Here is a 21349-nt window from a genome sequence, read left to right on the forward strand (position 1 = left end):
ATTTATTTTTCAGAGAGTTGGCAACCCTAGCAAGGAGACATCTAAAACATGCAGGACTGCTCTCTAGGACCAGGGTTGCCTGCCCCGGGTTGATACAGTGGCGGGGAATGAGCCTGGTGTCGCTGACCGAAGGCAAAGCCAACAACTGGTGGATTACCTAGCTGGCAGAAATGTCCAGTGGTGAGCTGTCAAGCCACAGAGCGGAGCAGGAGTGTAACCAGGAGGGAATAGGTGAAACTCGTGGTCGAAGACAGAAGGCTGAGGTAATATCCAGGGCAGAGACGAGGCAGGCAGGCTGGGTACAGGCAAGGTCTGCAACAGGACAAGAACACAACAAGAATCTGGCACTGAAGCAGAGACAGGCGCAGGCTTAAAGGCTGTCACCGGTGTGGAGAGTTGGCCTGATGAGGAGGCATGGCTGACAGGCACAGTGGAGCAGAGACAGGAGATGAGCGGACGGTGACATGTGTGTCATACTGTAATTATACATTTTAATCATTTGGGCTACTAATTGTTACAGTTTTTCAGGTACCCTGTGTCTATTATGTCTGAATCTAATATTTAAGCTGCTAAACAGTCCACGATGGTTGCTATCTGTATTCCCCCCCATTATAAACTGTATATTTTCAGAAGGAGGCAGACCTGAGGCTGCAGGCAGGTCTGTCTAACATTCATATGTGTAATTGCCCGTGGTACTGGAATAATTTTGTTTTGAGAAACATTCCTCTTCGCTGTTCCCTCTTTTATTTACAATCATTTCATGATAATAGGTATCATTGATGTCCAGCAGTGGCACCTTCCCAATTCTGCCTTCCTTACCTTCCTCTGTTAGCAGCCAGGATGGTCTACCTCATTTATGGCATTTATGGCATGAAGTACCCATAGTGTTCTTGTTTTGTTGTTTTGGTTGTTTTTCTTTAAATTATTATTATTATTTTTATTAAGCTGAAAGGTGGATTCATCTGACTGGAGTACATATATCCACTGTTCTGCTACACATCAATCCTGCACAAATGTATAGCTCCCTTGTGGTGTAATGCAGTTTTGTGTTATACAATCCCCCAAAAGTTGTATCCCCAGACTAATTTTCTTAGTAGTATATACTGTATTTTGTCATTTTACAAATGATTATGATATGGTTTGGCACAACCCGGTGAGCAAACATTTGCTGGCTGTTTAATTTATATCCAACCCTGACACTTTCACTTGTCACCAGCCAATGTGTTGACACTCGAATATTATAAATCATCTTACTTGAGGTATTTTGTTCAATTTCTCCCTTTCCTTCTCCCCTTACATTTTTGAATGTGTTACTGGATTAAAAGTCTTCATTTTCTTCTGATTTTGCAAATACAGTAGGTTAAGGACAATGAAAATGAGTGTCTTTGTCCTGTCTGTTAAATAAAAGGTCAGATAAATGAACACACTTCAAGTTTCTGAAACTTTTTCACAAACTTCTTTTTTTAAACATTTTTTCTCTGAATGGGATTATCTGCAAAAATGTGTTTCTCCATGTTATTAAAAATCTTATTTTGTGAAGTTTAAAAAGAAACGGGTGCCTGTTTAAACTGAATTAGAGACCTAAACAGGGTAAGTTGTGTACAATAATAAACCCTAATATTTTAAGTCATGGTTTCCAGCCAGGTGTGCTTGCAGCTGTACAAATCAAGTTGACTAGCCATGCAGTCCTGTTACCAGTTAATAACCTAACCTGAGGTGAGTCTACGTCTAATCCAACCGAGTTCAAGCTGAAGCCTGAATAAACATTGCAGGGGCGGATGCATGTTGGCCCAAGACGACTGATGGGGAAGATAACCTGGTCTGGTAAACCACCTTAATCCTTGAACAGGCCAGGAGTCTTAGTAATATTGATGTGTAGGCCCTTTTTTTTTATCCCACCTTTCCTGTAAAGTTCAAAGCTTGGATATATCCTCCAGCTTCAAACGGGTTTGACACACCTGATCCTGGCTGCAGGTGAAAGACAGTTAATTGTGGCACATAGGAAACAGATACCATACAGATATATATGTATATATATATATATATATAGGAACCATCAGAGCAATATATATATATATATATATATATATATATATATATATATATATATATATATATATATATATATATATATATATATATATATATATATATATATATATATATATATATATATATATATATATATATATATATATATTGCTCTGATGGTTCCTTGTTTCCTGTCTTGTTTCAGTGTGCATTGCCCACATCAGCAAAGTTTAAGATTCTGACAGCCAAGAGGTGTTTGTACAGTACATTACCTCTAAAAGAAGTGAGACCTAACTAATTATCTCACGTAATAAAGGGGATTTATGTGTTTAGTTTTGTGCAGGCGGACGTCCCAGCGCAGCGTCCTATGGGAGGGAAGAGGCGGAGATGGAGAACAGAGGGAGGGAGGGATGGTGAGGGGGACAGATTGAATGAGAGGGACAGAGCTAAACTGAGCCGAGGCATCACAAACAAAACAAAACAAAACAAAAAACTTCTCCAACAATCAAGGAAGCGGACCAGCAGAGTGTCTGTCTCTTTTTCCCCCCTCCACGCATGGCTGCCTAGTTGCAGCCACTACGACTTGTGCAGCGCGGCGCGGACGCGGGTCCCCGCTCGGAAGGATGGGTCTTTTAACAAGGAGCAGGTCATGCAGGGAAATACCGCTATTTCTGTTCATCCTGCTTCATCTAACGACGACTCAAGCGGGTAAAGTATCTAGCTACGCCTTTGCAGTTGAATAATTAAGAAGACCAGGCAGGTTAGATTATGCTCAAAAAAGTTAGACTGTCGATGAAAGTCCCGTGATTGCCAGCAGCTTCAGGGATGCAGGCTTTCCTTGACATTTTGCAGAAACTGTGATTGCTCACTGAAGTTTTTTTTTTTTTCCTTTTTTCTTTTAGCGCAAAAGCATGTTTTTCCCACACTCTTTCTTTTAAGATTTGGTTTGATCCTGGTGTGAAAGAATGATTTCTGTGATTGAAGCTGTGTGCATGTTTGAATTTACTCCAACCTGTACTGTCTTGAGGGAGCTGCTTCAGGCTGATTGTGAAATTGTGAGAGAGTACTGAAATGACTGGAAAGTCTCAGAACTGTGCAAATGACTGTTATCTTTTTGTGCATATGAATCATATTGATTTCAAAGTCCTTGCACAATGATTCCTGTTACAGCTGGATTGTAATTGAGCATGTATGCAAGACTTGAATTTGAATTTTTGTTCTCTCTGGCTCAGGTAGATGCAGCCATGATGTCATGTTTGAGTTTGCTTGTGACCGGCGTCAGTTTACTGTGAAAAGGTTTAATGTTGGCTTGAGAACGAGGTGAGCGACTAAATTCTGAAGGAGCAGAGTGGATTAAAATTCCTGTCATGGGTCCGTTTAAAGTGCCTTAGGTCTTATGTGAAGGTGCTTAGCAGAAAAACTCTCACTGGCATAGTCATGTTTATTCTGGCAAATTCACATGCTGTATTGACATTTTTAATTGGAGGCAAGTACTTCACACTTTAGTCACATTTCACACACTTAAGAAACTTGTAGAAGTGAAGTGACTGGATTCCGTTTTTAGATGTTGGCCCACAAGGAGACAAGTTTTTGTCTCTGTCAAACAGCTGTGTTCTGGTATCCACATTTACTGCTCTCCCAAAGATGTTCTCCAACTTCTGAAGCCAACTTTAGTTCATATATGCCATTGGGCCCTCTGCTATCTGTCAGCCCCCACAGCTCCCCATGCACTTTGGCCATGTATGACTATCTTCCCATCCAGACTTCGTCCTGGCAGGTGCTGCAGTTAAGAGAGTCCCTGCTAGAGCGAGGTGCTTCTGCAGCAGTGGTGAACCCTGTGCTTATCAGAGGCGCTTAAAGCTCTTTCATTTTCACTCATGCACCCGTATTATGGCTGGCAACATTGGTTGGACCTCACTGACTGAAATGAAATGTTGGCATGAGGACATGAGCCAGCCGACCAAATCACATTCAAGTGGCACAGTGGCTGCTTGTCCAGTGCTAATGAGAGTCTGTGAAGTGGGAGGCCTGAGATCATTTCAAAGAGCATCGGCCATATGGTGGTGCAGATATCGCAGTTTTAGATATGTGCTTTCAGTTGATAATACATTTGTGTCTGTGAGGCTTTGAATGTTCAGAATGAACTTTTGTGTGTGTGTGTGTGTGTGTGTGTGTGTGTGTGTGTGTGTGTGTGATACAGAGAAAGAATGTTTTCCCATATGCTTTCTGTGTGTGTTCAAGAGATGAGAGAGAACTTTGTAGTCATGTTTACAGACAGGAAGTGAGACATTCTTGCACACGTACACTGTTCATTTCGACCGGAGTCATCTGTTCTTTAGCCTCTCCACACGTGTTAATTTATTTATATATTGTTTTACTTCAAAATTTTTATGTCCCATTCATAATCTTGGAATATGGAAAGTTATATTTTACTTTGCATGCCTGATCTCTTTTTTTGCATCACCTTCCTTTTGCTTATGCCTTGCCTCATCCTCATTTGGTTCCATGACAGACCCCTCGCTGCGGCCAGTTTCATCCAACATCCTGGGCAATCATGCATCACACTCCAAAGAAAGCACCCCTCAAAGAAAGCAAACCACCTTTGAACCATCAGCAAATTAGAGTCAAAGGAAAACAAAGGATAAAGGCAGCTAAATTAGGAATAGAGGATTTTAGTTTCACGACTAACCACCTGTGTTATTTTAAAGTTTGCATTATGCCACTGATTTTTGTCCCTAGATACTGAGACTGCAAGTGTCACATCAAACTGTTTGTTAGACCTTATGATGAGCCAGACAGTTTGAAATTCCTTCAGTTTTTTGATATGTAAAATTGATGACCAAACAGTACGTGATGCCGGAGCGCAAGCTATAGTACTCAACACACATCTGGATCCCAGAAAAAAGCCCTTCTCCTCAGCCATCTGTGAGTTTGTGATCATTGGATGCTTCCAGCATCTTTCTGTGGGAACTTTCTGTGGGACTAGCTGGAGATACGTCCGGTGGAATTGTAATGAAAAAACCTCGGAGAAGCTTCATTTTATTTAATTTTTACAGTACATATCATCTGAATCTTTATTCCAGTTTATGGAGCCTCATGCAGCACATGCGCATCACCATGAAGGTCAGCTTAATACTTAATGCCACCTGCAGAATCTATACTGTTATCAGGCTCATGTTTTATAATCTAATCTGAATTTACAGTACCAAGTCCGTCAACATAGATTGTAAGTGACAATCATATATATGTGTGTGTGTGTGTGTCTGTGTGTGTATTCTTCTTTGATTTTTTTGCAACCCTGGCTACGCTTCATAATAGCTGCCTCAGTAGTCTGACTCAGAGGCTAAATGATATCTTGGAGCTGAAACTTGAATGGGCCTGTTGGCCGGAAGTGTGTATAGCTGTATGTGTGTATGTTTATGTGTGTGTGTGTTTGTGTGTGTGTGTGTGTGCTCATGTGAAACTTTGTCTCAGCACTTCTTGGGGTTGTGTGGGACCTTCTAGAACTTCTGACTTTTAAAGGGAGTGTGTTATAAGTAATGAGGTCAGTCTGAACCAATGTTAGGCATGGACTGGAGATCAAATCTCCCAATACGGAAGTACAAATGTGTGTGTTCCGATGTGTGCTTGTTTGGAGCACCTGCTTGGTGCAGGGCCTTGAGGGGGCAGGTGTTTTCTCTGTAGGCCAAGTAGCTTTTGGCTTTAGCTTTTGGCCCGTTGGCTCATCATGTGGTGAGCAAACATGAGCAAAACAAACTGTTGGGACGGAAGAATGCGGTGCTGATGCAGACTGGAAGGAATTGTGAGTCTTCCCAAATCCTTTCACATCATCAGCAAAAATGTTACTGGTGTGGGCTTTTTATTGTTATAGACAAGGCACATAGATGGCTGCTGGCACATAATAAATAAATATTTCTAACAGCTGTGAGCTTAATAAGTGGCTTGACTTGTTGCCGAACTGTCAGAGTCCACAACAAAGTACATCCACTCCAAAAATCACCACCTTTCTGTTCCAATCTAATTCATGTTTTAAATGAGTGTCATACCTTTAAAGATAGAGGCCCAATGAGATGTTAATTTCCTATGTAGACTATATAAACAGTATTGCAGACTGTTTGCTCATGCTGGTGGTGCACAATTATATTATTAATCTTCACTTGTGTGTGTACTTAATCTCTCATATCTACAGCCTGTATTACTTCCCCACAGTGTGCTTTTCCCCCCATAGAGTTGTGACCCAGACAAAAGGTTACATCCCATTGTTATTAGAATAACTTTTTTTTATGGTTTGAAGAAAATGTTTCTGGATTTAATCAACCACTTGCACTGGATCATTCATCTTTCATCAAATGTCCTTTGTCAATGCTCATTGTTTTCTGAAGAATTTCAGAAAGCATGAAACACTGAAAACTTTTAAGAAATTCTGAAGAAAAATGAAGAATCGATTCTCCAAGAACAGATGAATTTCTTTTCTATGTAAACACATGCCAGCAAGTATAAATTATGAGATATGTGCACACCTTAAAGCAGTCATTTAAAGTTGAATTGTCAGTTCTCCTCCTCCACTCATCTCAGGGTGTGGTCCAATATGTTATGGGAATATCTATCTACCCATATTTCTCTTTGGCTTCATTTGTTGTTGAAATTCCCCCGAAATCTCAGCTGCAAAAGCTTTTGAGAGTGTAGTACTGTGTGTGAAAAGAGTATTTTCAGGCAGGGCTGGGAGTGTAGGTGGTGTGAGTCATAAAGAATGTCTTTGGAGACTTTGCTTTCGAAACACAGAGAACACATTATATCCATCTATGATTGAAATGGTGCTGAGCTGTGTGACCACAGGGCATGGAGAGAATGGGTCAAGATCCCAGGGGGGAAAAAAAAGCACAGAGGAAGACATTTTGGTGGCATTTTGGAAGTTAACAGCTTAATCTGTGAGATGTGGTACTCAGTTTTATTCTGTGCCTGTCACTGCTGCATGGCACTTGTGGTTATCTCATAAATTAAACCCTTAAGACAGAAATCAAGAGCCTGAGAAGTGTCTCCTCAGTAAAAGTCTGTATTAGTTTGTATGCACGCTGTACCTTCAATCTAAGAACATGCTGGTCAATGCATGTGAAATCTGACTTTGCACCAAGAATTAGCAAGCATCTGTGAAACTGCTAGATATTTTGCTCCTTCCCAAGTGCTCTGAACTGGTGATTGGGAAACACACTGAGTCATCAGTCCTTAGAGATTTTATCATTATATTTGGGAAATGTTGATCTGTGTTTTTAGATGGCAGGGAAATGTAGTTCATCAGTAGCTATTCCTGGAAATGTTATACTTATCCAGTCTTCCTGAGTTTCTCTGCAAGAACCATATTTTGACAGGTGAGGTAAGGACATTTTTTACTACAAAGCCTAATGAGATGCAAGCAAAACGTGTTCAGGCAACCAGCCCTGGAGGATAGTTAAAGAGGCTGACTGAAAAGATCCAACGCAGGGAAAAGATAACATTCTTTCACTAACTGTTGCATGGATCTAAGCTCCCAATGGCAGCCTTCCACAACGCTGGATTTTTCTTCTTGTTGCTGTGTTGACTGATGCTGTTGAGAAATAGGGACTATTACACAGAAACATTACTGTATTTTATTTGGGTCAATCTTGTATCCAGAAAGCTTTTGAGATTTCATTAGTATCCTCTGAATTGTCCTCTGAATCCTCTTAGTCTATTTGGAGACATTTTGCGAGGGGTTGCAACTGGTTACAACTGGTAATCTGACATCAAGTCATGAAAAGTGTATAATTAAGCCCACGTTGCTTTAGTTTAGAAACATTATTCAGCTTGTTCCAGATATTACTGTCTTATGACCTCTCGTCCTTTTTGGTGCCCAAACATGCATGAGAAAGGGACAATGGACAAAATACAGAGTGTAAGTGTGTGTGAGCACTGCATTCAGACTTTTGACTTAAAGAAAACAGCCTATTAAGACCCTAGGGCTTTTATTTGCAGAGTCACATAAGGATAATTTGGGATCAGTAAAGAACAGAAACACCACACATTCAGTAATATATTGGGGATTTTCTGGTTGTGTGCTTTGAAAGAAATGCAGATGTTTACACATTTAAATGAACTGTTCATCTAGAAGGTGTGGGCCTCTGAGGTGTTATATGATGGGGGCATTCAAGGATGAGTCTTCCTTTCTTTGGGACTTGCTTTATACAAATACCACATGCTTTCCCATGTAATTTTTCACCAATATTAACTTTTGTGTAATTTCACTAAGGGATACTTGTTTCAAAACAAGAACTTCAAATGTCTGAACCTTTGAGCTGAGGGTAGGTGAGGGTAGGTGCGTAGATTGACCGGTAAATCGAGAGCTTCGCCTTTCGACTCAGCTCCTTCTTCTCCTTCCGCAAAACTGCGGACGCTGCACCGATCCGTCTGTCAATCTCACGCTCCATCGTTCCCTCACTCGTGAACAAGACCCCGATATACTTGAACTCCTCCACCTGAGGCAGGACTTCTCCACCCACCCGGAGAAGGCATGCCACCCTTTCCTGGTGGAGAACCATGGCCTCGGTTTTGGAGGTGCTGATTCCCATCCCTGCCGCGTCGCACTCTGCCTCAAACCGCCCCAGCACATGCTGAAGGTCCCGGTACGATGAAGCCAACAGGACAACATCATCCTCAAAAAGCAGAGATGAAATCCTAAGGTTCCCAAACCGGATCCCCTCCGGCCCCTGGCTACGTCTAGAAATCCTGTCCATAAAAATTATGAACAGAACCAGTGACAAAGGGCAGCCCTGCCAAAGTCCAACATGCACCGGGAACAAGTCTGACCTACTGCCGGCAATGAGAACCAAACTCCTGCTCCGATCATACAGAGACCGGACAGACCTTAATAGAGGTCCCCGGACCCCATACTCACTGAGCGCCCCCCACAGAATGGCACGAGGGACATGGTCAAATGCCTTCTCCAGATCCACAAATGACAGACGGATCGGTGCAGCGTCCACAGTTATGCGGTCGGTGTACCGGACCATCGTGGTGAAGAAGGAGCTGAGCCGAAAGGCGAAGCTCTCGATTTACCGGTCAATCTACGCACCTAACCTCACCTATGGTCATAAACTTTGGGTAGTGACCGAAAGGACAAGATCGCGGATACAAGCGGCCGAGATGAGTTTCCTCCGCACGGTGGCTGGACGCTCCTTTAGAGATAGGGTGAGGAGTTCGGTCACCCGGGAGGAGCTCCGAGTCGAGCCGCTGCTCCTTCACATTGAGAGGAGTCAGCTGAGGTGGCTTGGGCATCTGTACCGGATCCTCCTGGACGCCTCCCTAGGGAGGTGTTCCAGGCATGTCCCTCCGGGAGGAGACCCCGGGGAAGACCCAGGACACGCTGGAGAGACTATGTCTCTCGGCTGGCCTGGGAACACCTCGGACTCCCCTTGGAAGAGCTGGAGGAAGTGTCTGGGGTGAAGGAAGTCTGGGCATCTCTGTTGAGGCTGCTGCCCCAGCGACCCGGAGCCGGATAAGCGGCGGAAAATGGATGGATGGACGGATGGAGTTTTGAGCTGGTTTTTCATTCAGACACAAACGTGAATGCCATAACTGCACTGGTTTTCTGATCAAATACTCATGAAACTGTCGTGCTTGTCATCACAACTTTCAAAGTTTCGGCATTTATCAAATATTAATATCACTCTGGCATACTTGTATATTCATGAACCAATCTTTTATCAGAAAAACAACAAAAACTCCACCAGGAAAAGTAAGTACTTTGTAGTATTATAAACCACGAAAGAGCACAAGACGGTTCTTCTTTTATTAACTGCTCTTTGGTTTTTATATTAAATTTTCAGTTAGCTTGGTTCATTAAACAACCTTAACTTTGTTAAAGATGTCCCAATTATCATAACAGTGATAGTGCCAAAACTCAAAATGTATGTGAACTCAGCATACAACATGTAAACCTAAGCATGCATTTTGTAAAATGAACCCTAACAATTTCTTTTACATTAACCTTTTTGTGAATGAAGTGAAGAAAAATATTGAAATGTGTGTTAAATGTGATGTAACAAGGTTCTCAGCCTCAGCCTTAATTTTTGCTCATCACCCCAATATCTCTATGTATGACTAATGCATGTATTAGTTCGGAACCTCTAGATACAAAAATTAAGTGATTTATAATTTAGAAAGCATTTGTAGTTTTCCTTGAGAGAGTTGACTGACAGAGATGCAGTAACTAAAACACTTAAATCCAAGGTACATTTGCTTGTACCATGAAAACGCTAAGTGCTTGCACCACTGCATCATAAAATGATAAAAATTCTGCAGCATATTACAAGCACTTTAGCCCTTATATTCTGATTTCAACCACATGGAAACGCTTAAGTCAGTCAGTCCCTTGCCCTGCCCCTTCTCAACCTTTCCCCGACCCTTCACCTAACCTGGGGCTTGCTGATTGGGCCGGACCTTCGGGAGCTGCGTGCTGGCCTGCGGTCCCCACCCCTGGTCATCCTGTTGCTGCTTCCACCTGCCTGCTGTGTGCTGTTGACGTCCCCGACCCCCAGTCTGGCCCTCGGCAGGAGGGTCCCCCCTTATGAGCCTGGTCCTGCTCGAGGTTTCTTCCCTCCTAAAGGGGAGTTTTTCCTTGCCACTGTTTGGCTTAAGGTTTTTCTCCCACTAGGGGAGTTTTTACCTGCCATTGTATATGTAATAATTGCTCGGGGGTCATGTTCTGGGTCTCTGGAAAGCGTCTAGAGATAACTTTTGTTGTATTAGACGCTATATAAATAAAATTGAATTGAATTGAATTGAAGTCCTACACAGAACAATGAACAGAAGAGGGATCTATACATTTATATTCATCAATGAATTTTGATGATTTATTATAAGCATAAAATGAAACATCAATAATTATGTAGTTTACAGAAGACAGATTAGGTTAGTCATGTGAAAACATTGGAAAACACATTTAAAATATAATATATGAATAGAAATCCCATCGGTTGCTTGGAGAAAGTATGACGATTGCTTTTGCTCTAATCACTTTTGAAAAACTATATGCAAGTTACTGTGAAAATTATATTGTTAGTCATTCTGACCCTAACATGATTGTTCTAAATTGTGTAATTTGCTTAATTAGCTAAGATAGTTAAATCTGTGCGCAACACACGAAAAGAGGTTAAAGGTATGCTTGTTATACCCTGGACGATTATCGGCTGTTGCACATGGAAAATGTAATTTGTGAAAGAATTGTGTTGAAATCTTTTTTTCTTTTGTAACTCCAAATCCATGGTCCTTTCTGGCAGTATCATAAAACATTTGACCTTGTTTACTATCCAGTTAAAATACAACATAAAATGTCTTTCCATTTTTTCAGCTGGACCACATTGTTCTCCTTGGCCATTTTATTTCATTTCATGTGTTTTCCAAACACATAAAAGCTTCTTCTGAAGTGTAGTTCATTTTCTTACTTTACTTATTGTTGACTGTTTATCACGAACGTGTGCTCATGATGTTACACTGCATCCATTGTAGTCTAAGATTCAGGATGTCTTATCATCGTTGAGTCTGCACATACCAGTCTTAATATTGTACCCAAGATTAAAGCCGGACGAGTCGTATGATCGGAAATGTGATAACCTTATACAAGTTTAGGAGCACTAACACACTATAATATAATATTTGTTTACTTATGTATAAACAGAATTGGCTGCTGTGACACATGACAGCATGTTCAGGACAAAACTGGCTTTCATGTATTCATCACAAAAAGAAAAAAAAAATCAGCTTTCATTAAAAATGGATATGAGAATAAAAACATACAAAACATAATTTTTTTTAAAAATCATAATGCCATGGGACAGTTAACTGATTTAGTTACTTCCCTTTGTAGATATGCGATAAAGTTCCAGTGCCCCATGAGACAGTTGTGACATGTAGTTTGGAGTGTTTAATGTAAATGTCTGTAATAGACCTGTCCAGTGTGTACCCCATTTTTTGCCTGGTGAAAGCTGTGATTGGCTCTAGTGGACCCCCATCTGGCTAAAAGACAAAAACAACATATTCTCTAACAAAGTCAGTGTGAAAGTGTCACGGAGTGGGTGTTTAGGACCCAGATGCAGGAGAGCGAGAGGCAGGAGTTCCAAAAACTGAGTTTTATTCCAAAATACGAGAACAAAAAACGCTGCAGAGCAGGATCTAAACAAAAACCAGGATCATGAGTGAAAAAAATTACAAGGAGGACATGGAGGGAGCAAACAGTACGGAGGGATAAGGAGCAAGGGAAAGACAAGACCAGATATACACAAGCCCGAGACACAGGTGTGAACAATCAGGGCAGATGGAAGACAGGCAGGGCAAAACAGAAACACAAACTGGGGGAAATGTCAGACACTGACAGAAGGCAACTCTGTCATCTACCAGATAAGAGATTCTTAAAAAACCATGTTATATTGTTATATATACATATGCTTAAACAGCAACATCGGTTGGTTTTTTCAATTCTTTATGTAAGGCTGACTAAGATGTTACCTCTTAAAGCTAGGGTCTACGATTTTACATATTGTACATTTTTATCAAAATCATTTATAAGGTTGTTATGGCCCAATAGTTACCTATGAAATATGATTAGCAAAAAGAACCAAAAGAAATATTTTTTTCTATCTGCTCCTGTAATCCTGCAAAGAAGTCAACCAATAGACGCCATTCGGCCCGAACGGCGCCTATTGGTCAATCTGGTTGAATGTCAGTGATTGGACAGTCCTCACCCTACTCCCCGCCTCCCAAAGTACGGCAACACGAAGGACATATTCCTGCTGGCTCCCGTACCAGAGGGGGGGTGTCGGAGGCGGGAGCTTCATGTGAGGCAGAGCACAGGGGTTTGTGTGGGGAGTAGGTGTCTTTTTTTTTTAAACTCAAGATCGTAGATCCTAGCTTTAAGCTTAATTTGTATATAAATACTGTATCATTTGAGCTGTAGTGCCAGATCTGCTGTTGGTATATATAAAACAGATTAAAAAGCTTTATTAACTCTCTTCATTAGATTGAAAGTACATTGGGGTATGGCGGCTTAATGGATAATGTAACAGAAAATAAATCAATCCAAAGAAGAAAGCACGATAAGGCATTTTAATTAAGAAATAAAAGTGCATGATATATAGACCCTATTAAAACAGCTGTGATATGTTAGAGCAATTAAAGTAAAATAATTTTAAAAGAAAAGCTAAAATTAAAATTTGACTACATTGAAAAATGTGAAATGTTCAAAAGTTGCCTGGTCTCTGCCTGGTTGGTCCCTTTCTCTTTATTAACTCTGCCATGATATCCATTGAAACTCTGTGATCTAGTTAAATTCGTTATTTTTGTTTACTACAGTGCAGGAAGTGATATGCAGTCATCGCAAGAGGCGACTGGGATGAGATCCAAAGTTAATTTAGCTGTTTTGTGCTGATAGTATGGGAAGGAGACCTGGCAAACTAAACTTACTTAAGCTAAGCAAATATTCCCTCAAATTAAAGTGACACTGATCTTTTTTTAGGGGTTTTTAGTGTACGGGACCAATCCACAGATCGATTAATGATTACTTTAGCATTAACTGGATTGCTTAAGCAAGCATTTTGAAAAAGCATTGCTTAAAGCAGCACAACGTAACTTTCAGCTTTTCTGAGTTTGGCAGCATCTTTTGGACAAAAGCGGTATTGTTTTACCAGAAAGAACACTACGTTTCCCATGAGCACCAGCGCGTACTGCCGGAAAACTCCTGTCCCGTCGCGTGCATTTGTTTTGATGAGAGAAGACAGGACGCTTTTGTGTTTCACCAAGTGAACAGACGGAACGCAAAAAAAAAGATGTTAAACTGCTGGAAAGGAACTGGAATTTACCGGGATACCTTAAACAAGGAAGCCAGGGAGCGGTATATGGAGAAAATAATGATTATTAACGTATTGGATCCATATGAAATCCCTACTAAAGAATGAAGCTCCTGGTCGGAGCGCCACTCTTTATAAGGGATTACTGCCGCAGTTCTGCAGAATCACCGTCTCCGGCTACCTTGTTTAGGAGTGTTTGGCAGCTGCTTTGGTAAATGTTTGACTCGCCATGTGTTTCAATAAATTTGTATAATAGTACAACATACAGTACATGTTTTGTATCCCTCTTACTTCTCTTTTCTTTTTTTTTGACTGCTTTGAAGAGGCTCCGAGGCGTGAGCAATATTTTTGTTTTCCTCGTGAGATTATTTTTTTCCTCTGCAGCTACAAATAAGAGTTAATATTTTTTCTCAACAAACTAGTTAAATCTGAAGATTGGGGTTAATTGCACCGCAGAGAGCTGGCCAGCAACTGCGTTTAGCTGGCGAAGTGGGAAATAAAACCTGTGTTTTGATCCGACCCCGGTCTGTGTGCGTGTTTGTGGTTTAATGCTGATTTATGGTTCTGCGTTAAATCGACGCAGAGCCTACGGCGTAAGGTACGCAGTGACATGCACCGTACGTTGCGCGTCGCCACGTACCCTACGCCGTAGGTCTGCGTCGATTTAACACAGAACCATAATTCAGGCTTTACTGTGTGGAAGGTGTTTGGTCGTTACAGCCGCGATCCAAGCGAGCGGACGACTCTTTCACTCTTTTACTCTGTTATATCAGATACTTGGCCGGCCTCCGTGGTTCTGCCTCCGAGCAGGAAACCGTTGAAAAGTTAAACCATTAGCGATCTTTTCCCCACGTCTGTTGTCTGGAGCTGCTGCATCCACAACGCAGCAACGGGTTACCAGCTTCTGCTGAGCCCTGCGCTCCAAGCCCCGCCCATTTTCGTCTCGACTGCGAATCGGGAAGGAGGGGGAAGTGACGTATGCCGTAAAGCAGTCAAAGTCGTAAAAATTTGTAGTTTTTTAGTGTGGCAGGGTTCCTACCATGCTCCTCAAAGTTACATGTGGCAATTTTGCACTAGTCTCACTTCAGCCCGGCTCGGCTCGGCTCGCCTCGGCGCGGCTCCACCCGTGTGTTTTCGCACTGCCAGGGGAGAAGTGGGCAGGTTGGGGTGAAGCTGCTGTGACGTACTCGATTGCGCAACCGCTTTGTTCATGTCGGCGCTGATCAGAAATCAGCTGGAGCCGCGAGCGGCTGAGAGTAAAACAGCCCGTCTACATCCCTTTTTTAATTCTCTCGTCAGTCACCAGGTTTATGAACATCTGCACCTCAGAGTTAGATCACCAAACAGACGTTTTGCGCTTTATAATAAAATCGCCGCGAGCCGCGGGTCGCTCTCGCTCTGACTCCCGCTTCCTGATTCAAACGTCTGACGGCCCCGCCCCCCGACCAATCAGAGGCGTGGAGGGTGATGACGGCCCCGCCCCCCGACCAATCAGAGGCGTGGAGGGTGGTGACGGCCCCGCCCCCCGACCAATCGGTGGCGAGGAGGGTGGTGACCTCAGAAATAGTCCCTGCTCAGCCCCGTATAGAACCTCGCTGAAATGGTTACAGAAAAAAGTATCGACTTGGAGCGGCTCTACTCGTCTCAGCCCTAGTGCGAAAGCGCAAAATGGGGCCGTGGCGGGTAGAACCGAGGAGAAGCGATACTAGTGCAAAAGCGGCTATAGTGCCAGTGAAGGCGATACAGACCCCTCAGACCATGACAGAGGTGTCATTAAACCTGTTGGAAGTTGATGTACCATCACAATGACTCTGGAAATATGATATTAAGGTGGAAAAGTTACGTAGTGTCGCTTTAAGTAAAACAAAAACAAAAAAATCTCTTATAGCTCATGATTTCCCTTTCAAAACTTTTATTTATCACTTAATTGATCATGCTCTTCTTAAAATGACAGCAGAAAACTAGGTTAAAGACAATTTAAGACACATTTTAACCTTTGAAAATCCGGCTCTGTTGAATATTGTGTAATTACATTTATCTGCATTGTAAATAAATGTATTCCTATTGAGTACATTTTAGAGATCAGCAAAAAACAATAAAGACATTTATAAGAAGGACCCATATTATTACTACAGGATAAAGCAACATTGTCTGCATAGAGGAAAACACTATATCCATTTACAGAGGAACCAATATGAACTTTGTACATTTTGAACAAATCAGGCCCTGTAACTGCCTCTTCAGAGACGCTATTTGTGGCAAATCATCGATATTACTGAAAGTGGTTGGTATGCATTTTCACTTTATCAATTTATGTGCAGCACTTGCAACAGCAGAGTCTGGTCTGCTGTATCAAATGTCCTAAAAACTTAAATACAAAATAGCTGCAGAATGTTTCTTTGTGACCACTGCTGAAATACTCAAAACAAAACATTCCTCAGGTACCTTGCAGTGCTTTTCTCCCAAAACCCTGACGGCTGCATGGTTGAAATACACGGAGAAATGATTTCAGCTGATTATTTACAAGACATTCTAGCATCTTTGCCAAGCAAGAGCAGCCTGTAATTGTTAAAACGTGTTCAAATGTGGCATGCAGCCTTTGTGAAAAAGTGTTATTGAGGCAGTGTTACAAAGCATACTTGCAACTTCACCAGCGGAGAAAAATTATAACAGAAAAAAAGGGCTTTTGTATTATTGGATATAGCAATGGATAGAGGTGATTATTCATGATTTTTATTAAATAAGTCTTCAGCAGCTCCAAAGAGCTATGCAGACTTCTTTATGGGCGGATATTCAGCTTTAACTGTAAAATGTTGCAGGATTGAATACAATTTTAAAATTGATTACATTTAATCGCCATTTTTCTTTTAAATTACAACAGTGAATGTGTTGTTTACTTAAAAATATGTATTTAGTTTCCATACTTTGTGTCTTGTTTTTATTAATTCTGGAAATTTTGCTGACAAACAGGAGCTCAATGATTCCCATATTTCTTGAAGGGCACATGTTTGCAAACCACGGCATTACAGGAGAAGCAGTCATGGGTTAGATCAACATTTGGGATACTTAAATATTATGTCACGTTAACATTTCTTAAGAAAATACATACAAATGCCTGATTAGGGAAAATGCATAAAAGTTTTCCATTATGTGACTATAATATTTCGAATGCAGACAGCAAATTACTTATTTAATCAGCTCTACTACAAGAAACAAAAATGAATGATAACTCAGGAGGGCCCTAAAATATGTCCTGCAGTTAACTGTGATAAGTTAAAATGTCTCTGTCTCTGGGTGAACATGTCTTGGGGCCATTTATGTATAAAATAACCTCTACAAATAACATCTTTCTGCTATTTCTGCAAAAAATGTTTATTCATTACTCTATATAAGTTCAAAGTTTGACCCATGAAGTCTTAAATACCTTTAAATCTTACACTTTAAGCCATTGGAACCTAGCTATAATTCATAGCTTAACCTATTTACAACCTCATTACCATGCGAGGGGGCTGAAAGGGCGAGCTGTTAAAGCTGCTTTGAATAAACAACGTCTGCTTTGCAAATAAATAATGCCATAAAATGTAATGGTGTGTTTTTCTGCAAGCGGTGTCTGGGCAACGGTACATTCTCTCTACGTGTTTAATTAACAAAGGGAATAAAAGGCGAGCTCTGAGCAGAGAGAGCTACAGGAGGCAATTTGGGTTTAGGATCCTCATTTCAAATGGCTGGAATGCTAAGTGCTGCGCGGCGCTCTGCGGCAGCTGGTGAGAGACTGGCTCTGCACAAAGCTCTGATCCTTGCTAATGCTCACGATAGCACTTTATCAGCAGACATCTAATAACGTGTACAGCGGACTGCAAATAAAGCACAGGCTTATTGTAGGGATAGAAACCATCCACTGGGAGAGAGCTCCTCTCTGCAGGGGCAACATTTGCTGTTGCAGCTTTCCTGATTGCAATATAAATGAAAAGAACAATGAATCAACCTTTCAAGAACCGTATTTTCATTTAAATCGCTCCAATTGGAGCAATTTCCCATTTTCTGTCTAATTTCAGCTATGCACTTTTTGGAAAACAGGGAAAATTGAATTAAATTACATTTAAAAAGCTTGATGGTTTAAGGTTAAACTTACTTATTGACAAGCAAAGAAATAAAGGAGTGAGAATACGTAGGTCATCAACATATTTTCTTTTGCCATTTTGTCTGTAGAGGATTCTGTTTTTGATAAATGTGATGCGGATGTGCTGTCGGTGGCTGGTGCATGGCATGCAGGTGTCAGCTGTCTGCTGTGCTGCATGAGGATTATGGTTTAGACTGTACGCCACCCCTGTCCTGTAATAACATCCACAAAGGTCTGGCCACCTGCCGCCACATCTCAGAGGTGCTTGTCTCTTTCCGACTCCAAGGAAGCAGGAAGGCACCACACTTTAAAATTCCAGCCACACTAAACCCTGCTCTTCAGCTCAGTAACAGCCAACACTTAAATGGGCCAGACAGAAGAGATGGGTCACACAGGACGTAGGTGTTAAACTGACAAGAGCAAAAGCATGCTGCTTCCAGCTGCTACAAAGCTTCACTCTGTCTTAAGTGCTTTTAAATATTTTCCCCACAATGCTAAAAATAGGAATAAACAGAAAGCAAGAAATAAGCTTATTTAAAAGCGTGTTAACTTTTTCAGAAAGACAGAATGAACTATAAGCATGAAGTTACAGAACACCATGTCTTCTTGAGCTACTTGATAAGTGTGGGCAGTTGGTTCATTTTCCTTTTCCTTTCCATTCCCAGCTGATCCCATTGATGTTCTGCGAGTACTGGAGCTGTCAGAGAACATGGAAGGGGTGTCTTTGGAGGCCGGTCTCTGCACCAGCAGGAGGGGCATGGATGAGACGGACATCGCTTACAACATCAAAAAGATTCAGCTCAGCGCTCCCACTAAACAGCTATTCCCTGGTAGTGCCTTGACCTTTTTTCCTACAAGAGTGCATGCAGTAAACCCCATTTTACCTACTAAGCTCTTGAGGATCCTTTAAAATGGCACAAAGCATTAACGTATAATGTTTTTGATCGTATTATTATAAAATAAGAAATATGACTTCACTTACTTCTCCACTTGGGCACTTAGCGGTTTCATAGGGAATATTTCTCATCATCATTTCTATCTACGTCTCACTAACAGCAGGTTGTCTCTGCATGTTATAAAAATATGTGCATCACGCTGTGCTCTCTTATTTATTAATTCAATCTTCTTTCTGCTCCTCTCCCCAACCAGATTCCAAATTTCCAGAGAATTTTTCCCTGATGACAACTATTAGAGCTAAAAAAGGCTCCCAGTTCTTTCTGCTTTCGGTGTATGATAATGAGGGCATGCAGCAGCTGGGCCTCGAGGTGGGCCAGTCACCTGTGTTCCTGTACGAGGACCAGCACGGGCAGCCCACTCCAGAGCTGTACCCCTTCTTCAGGAAGATCAACCTGGCTGATGGAAAGTGGGTAGTAAGAGGTCCTAAAAACTAACCAGAGGGCTCTCGGCCGCAACACAGCTGCCTGACCTGATTGTTTTTGAAAAGATAATTGAATTCTGCTTAATCTTGATAAAAAGAGTTATGGAAATCAGTCGTTCACAGTTAGTGTGAAATTCCCCTCTGGTATGCTTGACTTGCAGGAGTTTTCCAACAGGTCTTTACAAAGATGATTCCACTGAGAGTAGGCATGGGACGATATGAAAATTTCATATCACGATATTAGTGGACAAAAATATCACGATTACGATATTATCACGATATTAGCGTGTCGCTTATAAAATTCTTAAAATGCAAGGAAAAACACTAACCGTGGATCCACTGGTTCCTTCAGAACATTTATTCTAAAATCATTCTCAACACAGTGACACTTGAGGTAGAGAACAAATAGTGTACTGTAAATGTTATGCATTACAAAGTGTAAACTATAGTACCAGTACTTATTTGAACTTTCTTTTTTTGTAAGAAAATACTTCCCTGAGAGTCGAAAGAAATAAGTGACAAATAGAAATAAAGTGACAAAGTAGAGCCAAATGCACACTGATTGTATTACTCTCTGAAACTTTAACAGTGGCTGGCTGCCTGCTACTTAGTACGGCTCTCTGGAAAAATAATAAAATAAAGGCACTGCTCTGTAGTATACAAAACAAAAGCTGCATGGCCAACACAAAGACTGAGTGAAAATAAAGTGCCACAGTAGTCAAATGCATACGGATTGTACTACTCTCTGAAAAAATATTAAATAAATAATAATAATAAATAATATTAATAAAATACATGAAAAAAAATAACACTGGCTTCTACCTGGCAGGTAGCCTTGTGTGACCAAAAAAAAAAAAATAAATAAATAAATAAAAAATAAAAAAATAAAAAAAAAAGGCGATAATTACAGTACCCCACAATAACGTTATCGCGGCCGTTTTTTTTTTTTTATACGATAATATCGTATATCGCCCCATGCCTAACTGAGAGTCATATCACTAAGCAAAAAATATCCTTGCTTATACACTTTATTATTATACTTTCTCCAAAAGTCTGGTCAGCCTGTACATTTTCAGTTTTTTTTGTTTTCCCAGATGGCACAGAATAGCCTATAGCGTGCGGGACAAGACTGTGACCCTGTACTTGGATTGTCAGAAGGTCGAGACCCAGGATCTGCGGCGAGGGGACGATGCTGTCATCAGTACAGAGGGGGTCACCGTGTTGGGAACCCGACTACTGGATGAACAGGTTTTTGAGGTAGGACATTGTGAAAGTGAGGGAATCGCTAAAGGACAACAGCTCCTTCAGCTCTGGAAGTGGAAATACTAATAATTAGCTTTTTGAATATGACACATGGGGTTTGTGGGCCAAACCATGCAGTTTATATCTGTTTTTGTACGTTTCTGTTTTGGGGTGGATAAAGGAAAGTTCTGAATATCAGTCTCCAAAAGCCTTGAACTTCCCCTGTATGTGTGTGTGTGTGTATGTGTGTGGGATGTGTCTCTGGGGTAATATTCTATGTATGCTGGCTGAATCATCTGGCAAAGCACATAGGGGGTTTCCTGATAGTATTGTGTAATTTGTTTCGTTTGTTTTATTCTATTTTTATATCCTTTTTAGACTATTTTTTTCCACCAGATGTTGCACTTTTCTGTTTGAATTCCAATAAAATATGATCAATTACCACATATGCCAATCAAAAACAGGATTTTGAACTTATTCTCTTCATAAAAAGTGTATTTTGCCCTATAGTTTATATCACTTTAGATCTATATATTATATTATAATATTATACACACAATACTGTACGTCAGCCGTGTCAGTGAAGTATTGTTTTTATAATCCATCGTATTTAAAGCCAGCAACAATTTTAAAGAGAAAATATCTCAGGTTATGGCGGCAGCGGCCCCTTGCCCATCAGGAGCTGTAAGAACAAAAGCACTGATGAGAAAAAGATAGATTTCAGAG

The 21349-nt window shown here is 41.1% G+C and overlaps 1 protein-coding gene across 1 annotated transcript in view; it reads left to right on the forward strand.

Moving 5' to 3' along the window:
• The first annotated feature begins 2483 nt into the window (after window positions 1-2483).
• The window catches only part of col5a3a (collagen, type V, alpha 3a), a 58366-nt gene continuing 39500 nt past the window's right edge, over window positions 2484-21349 (forward strand). The window contains exons 1-4 of the mRNA XM_061711721.1: window positions 2484-2739; window positions 18669-18833; window positions 19153-19366; window positions 20476-20638. Of these exons, the coding sequence (XP_061567705.1) occupies window positions 2655-2739; window positions 18669-18833; window positions 19153-19366; window positions 20476-20638 (627 nt within the window). The 5' untranslated portion in view covers window positions 2484-2654. The remainder of the gene's footprint in view (window positions 2740-18668; window positions 18834-19152; window positions 19367-20475; window positions 20639-21349) is intronic.

This window comes from Cololabis saira, chromosome 21 (genome assembly GCF_033807715.1).
Source record: "Cololabis saira isolate AMF1-May2022 chromosome 21, fColSai1.1, whole genome shotgun sequence".
In the NCBI taxonomy this organism is placed as follows: domain Eukaryota; kingdom Metazoa; phylum Chordata; class Actinopteri; order Beloniformes; family Belonidae; genus Cololabis; species Cololabis saira.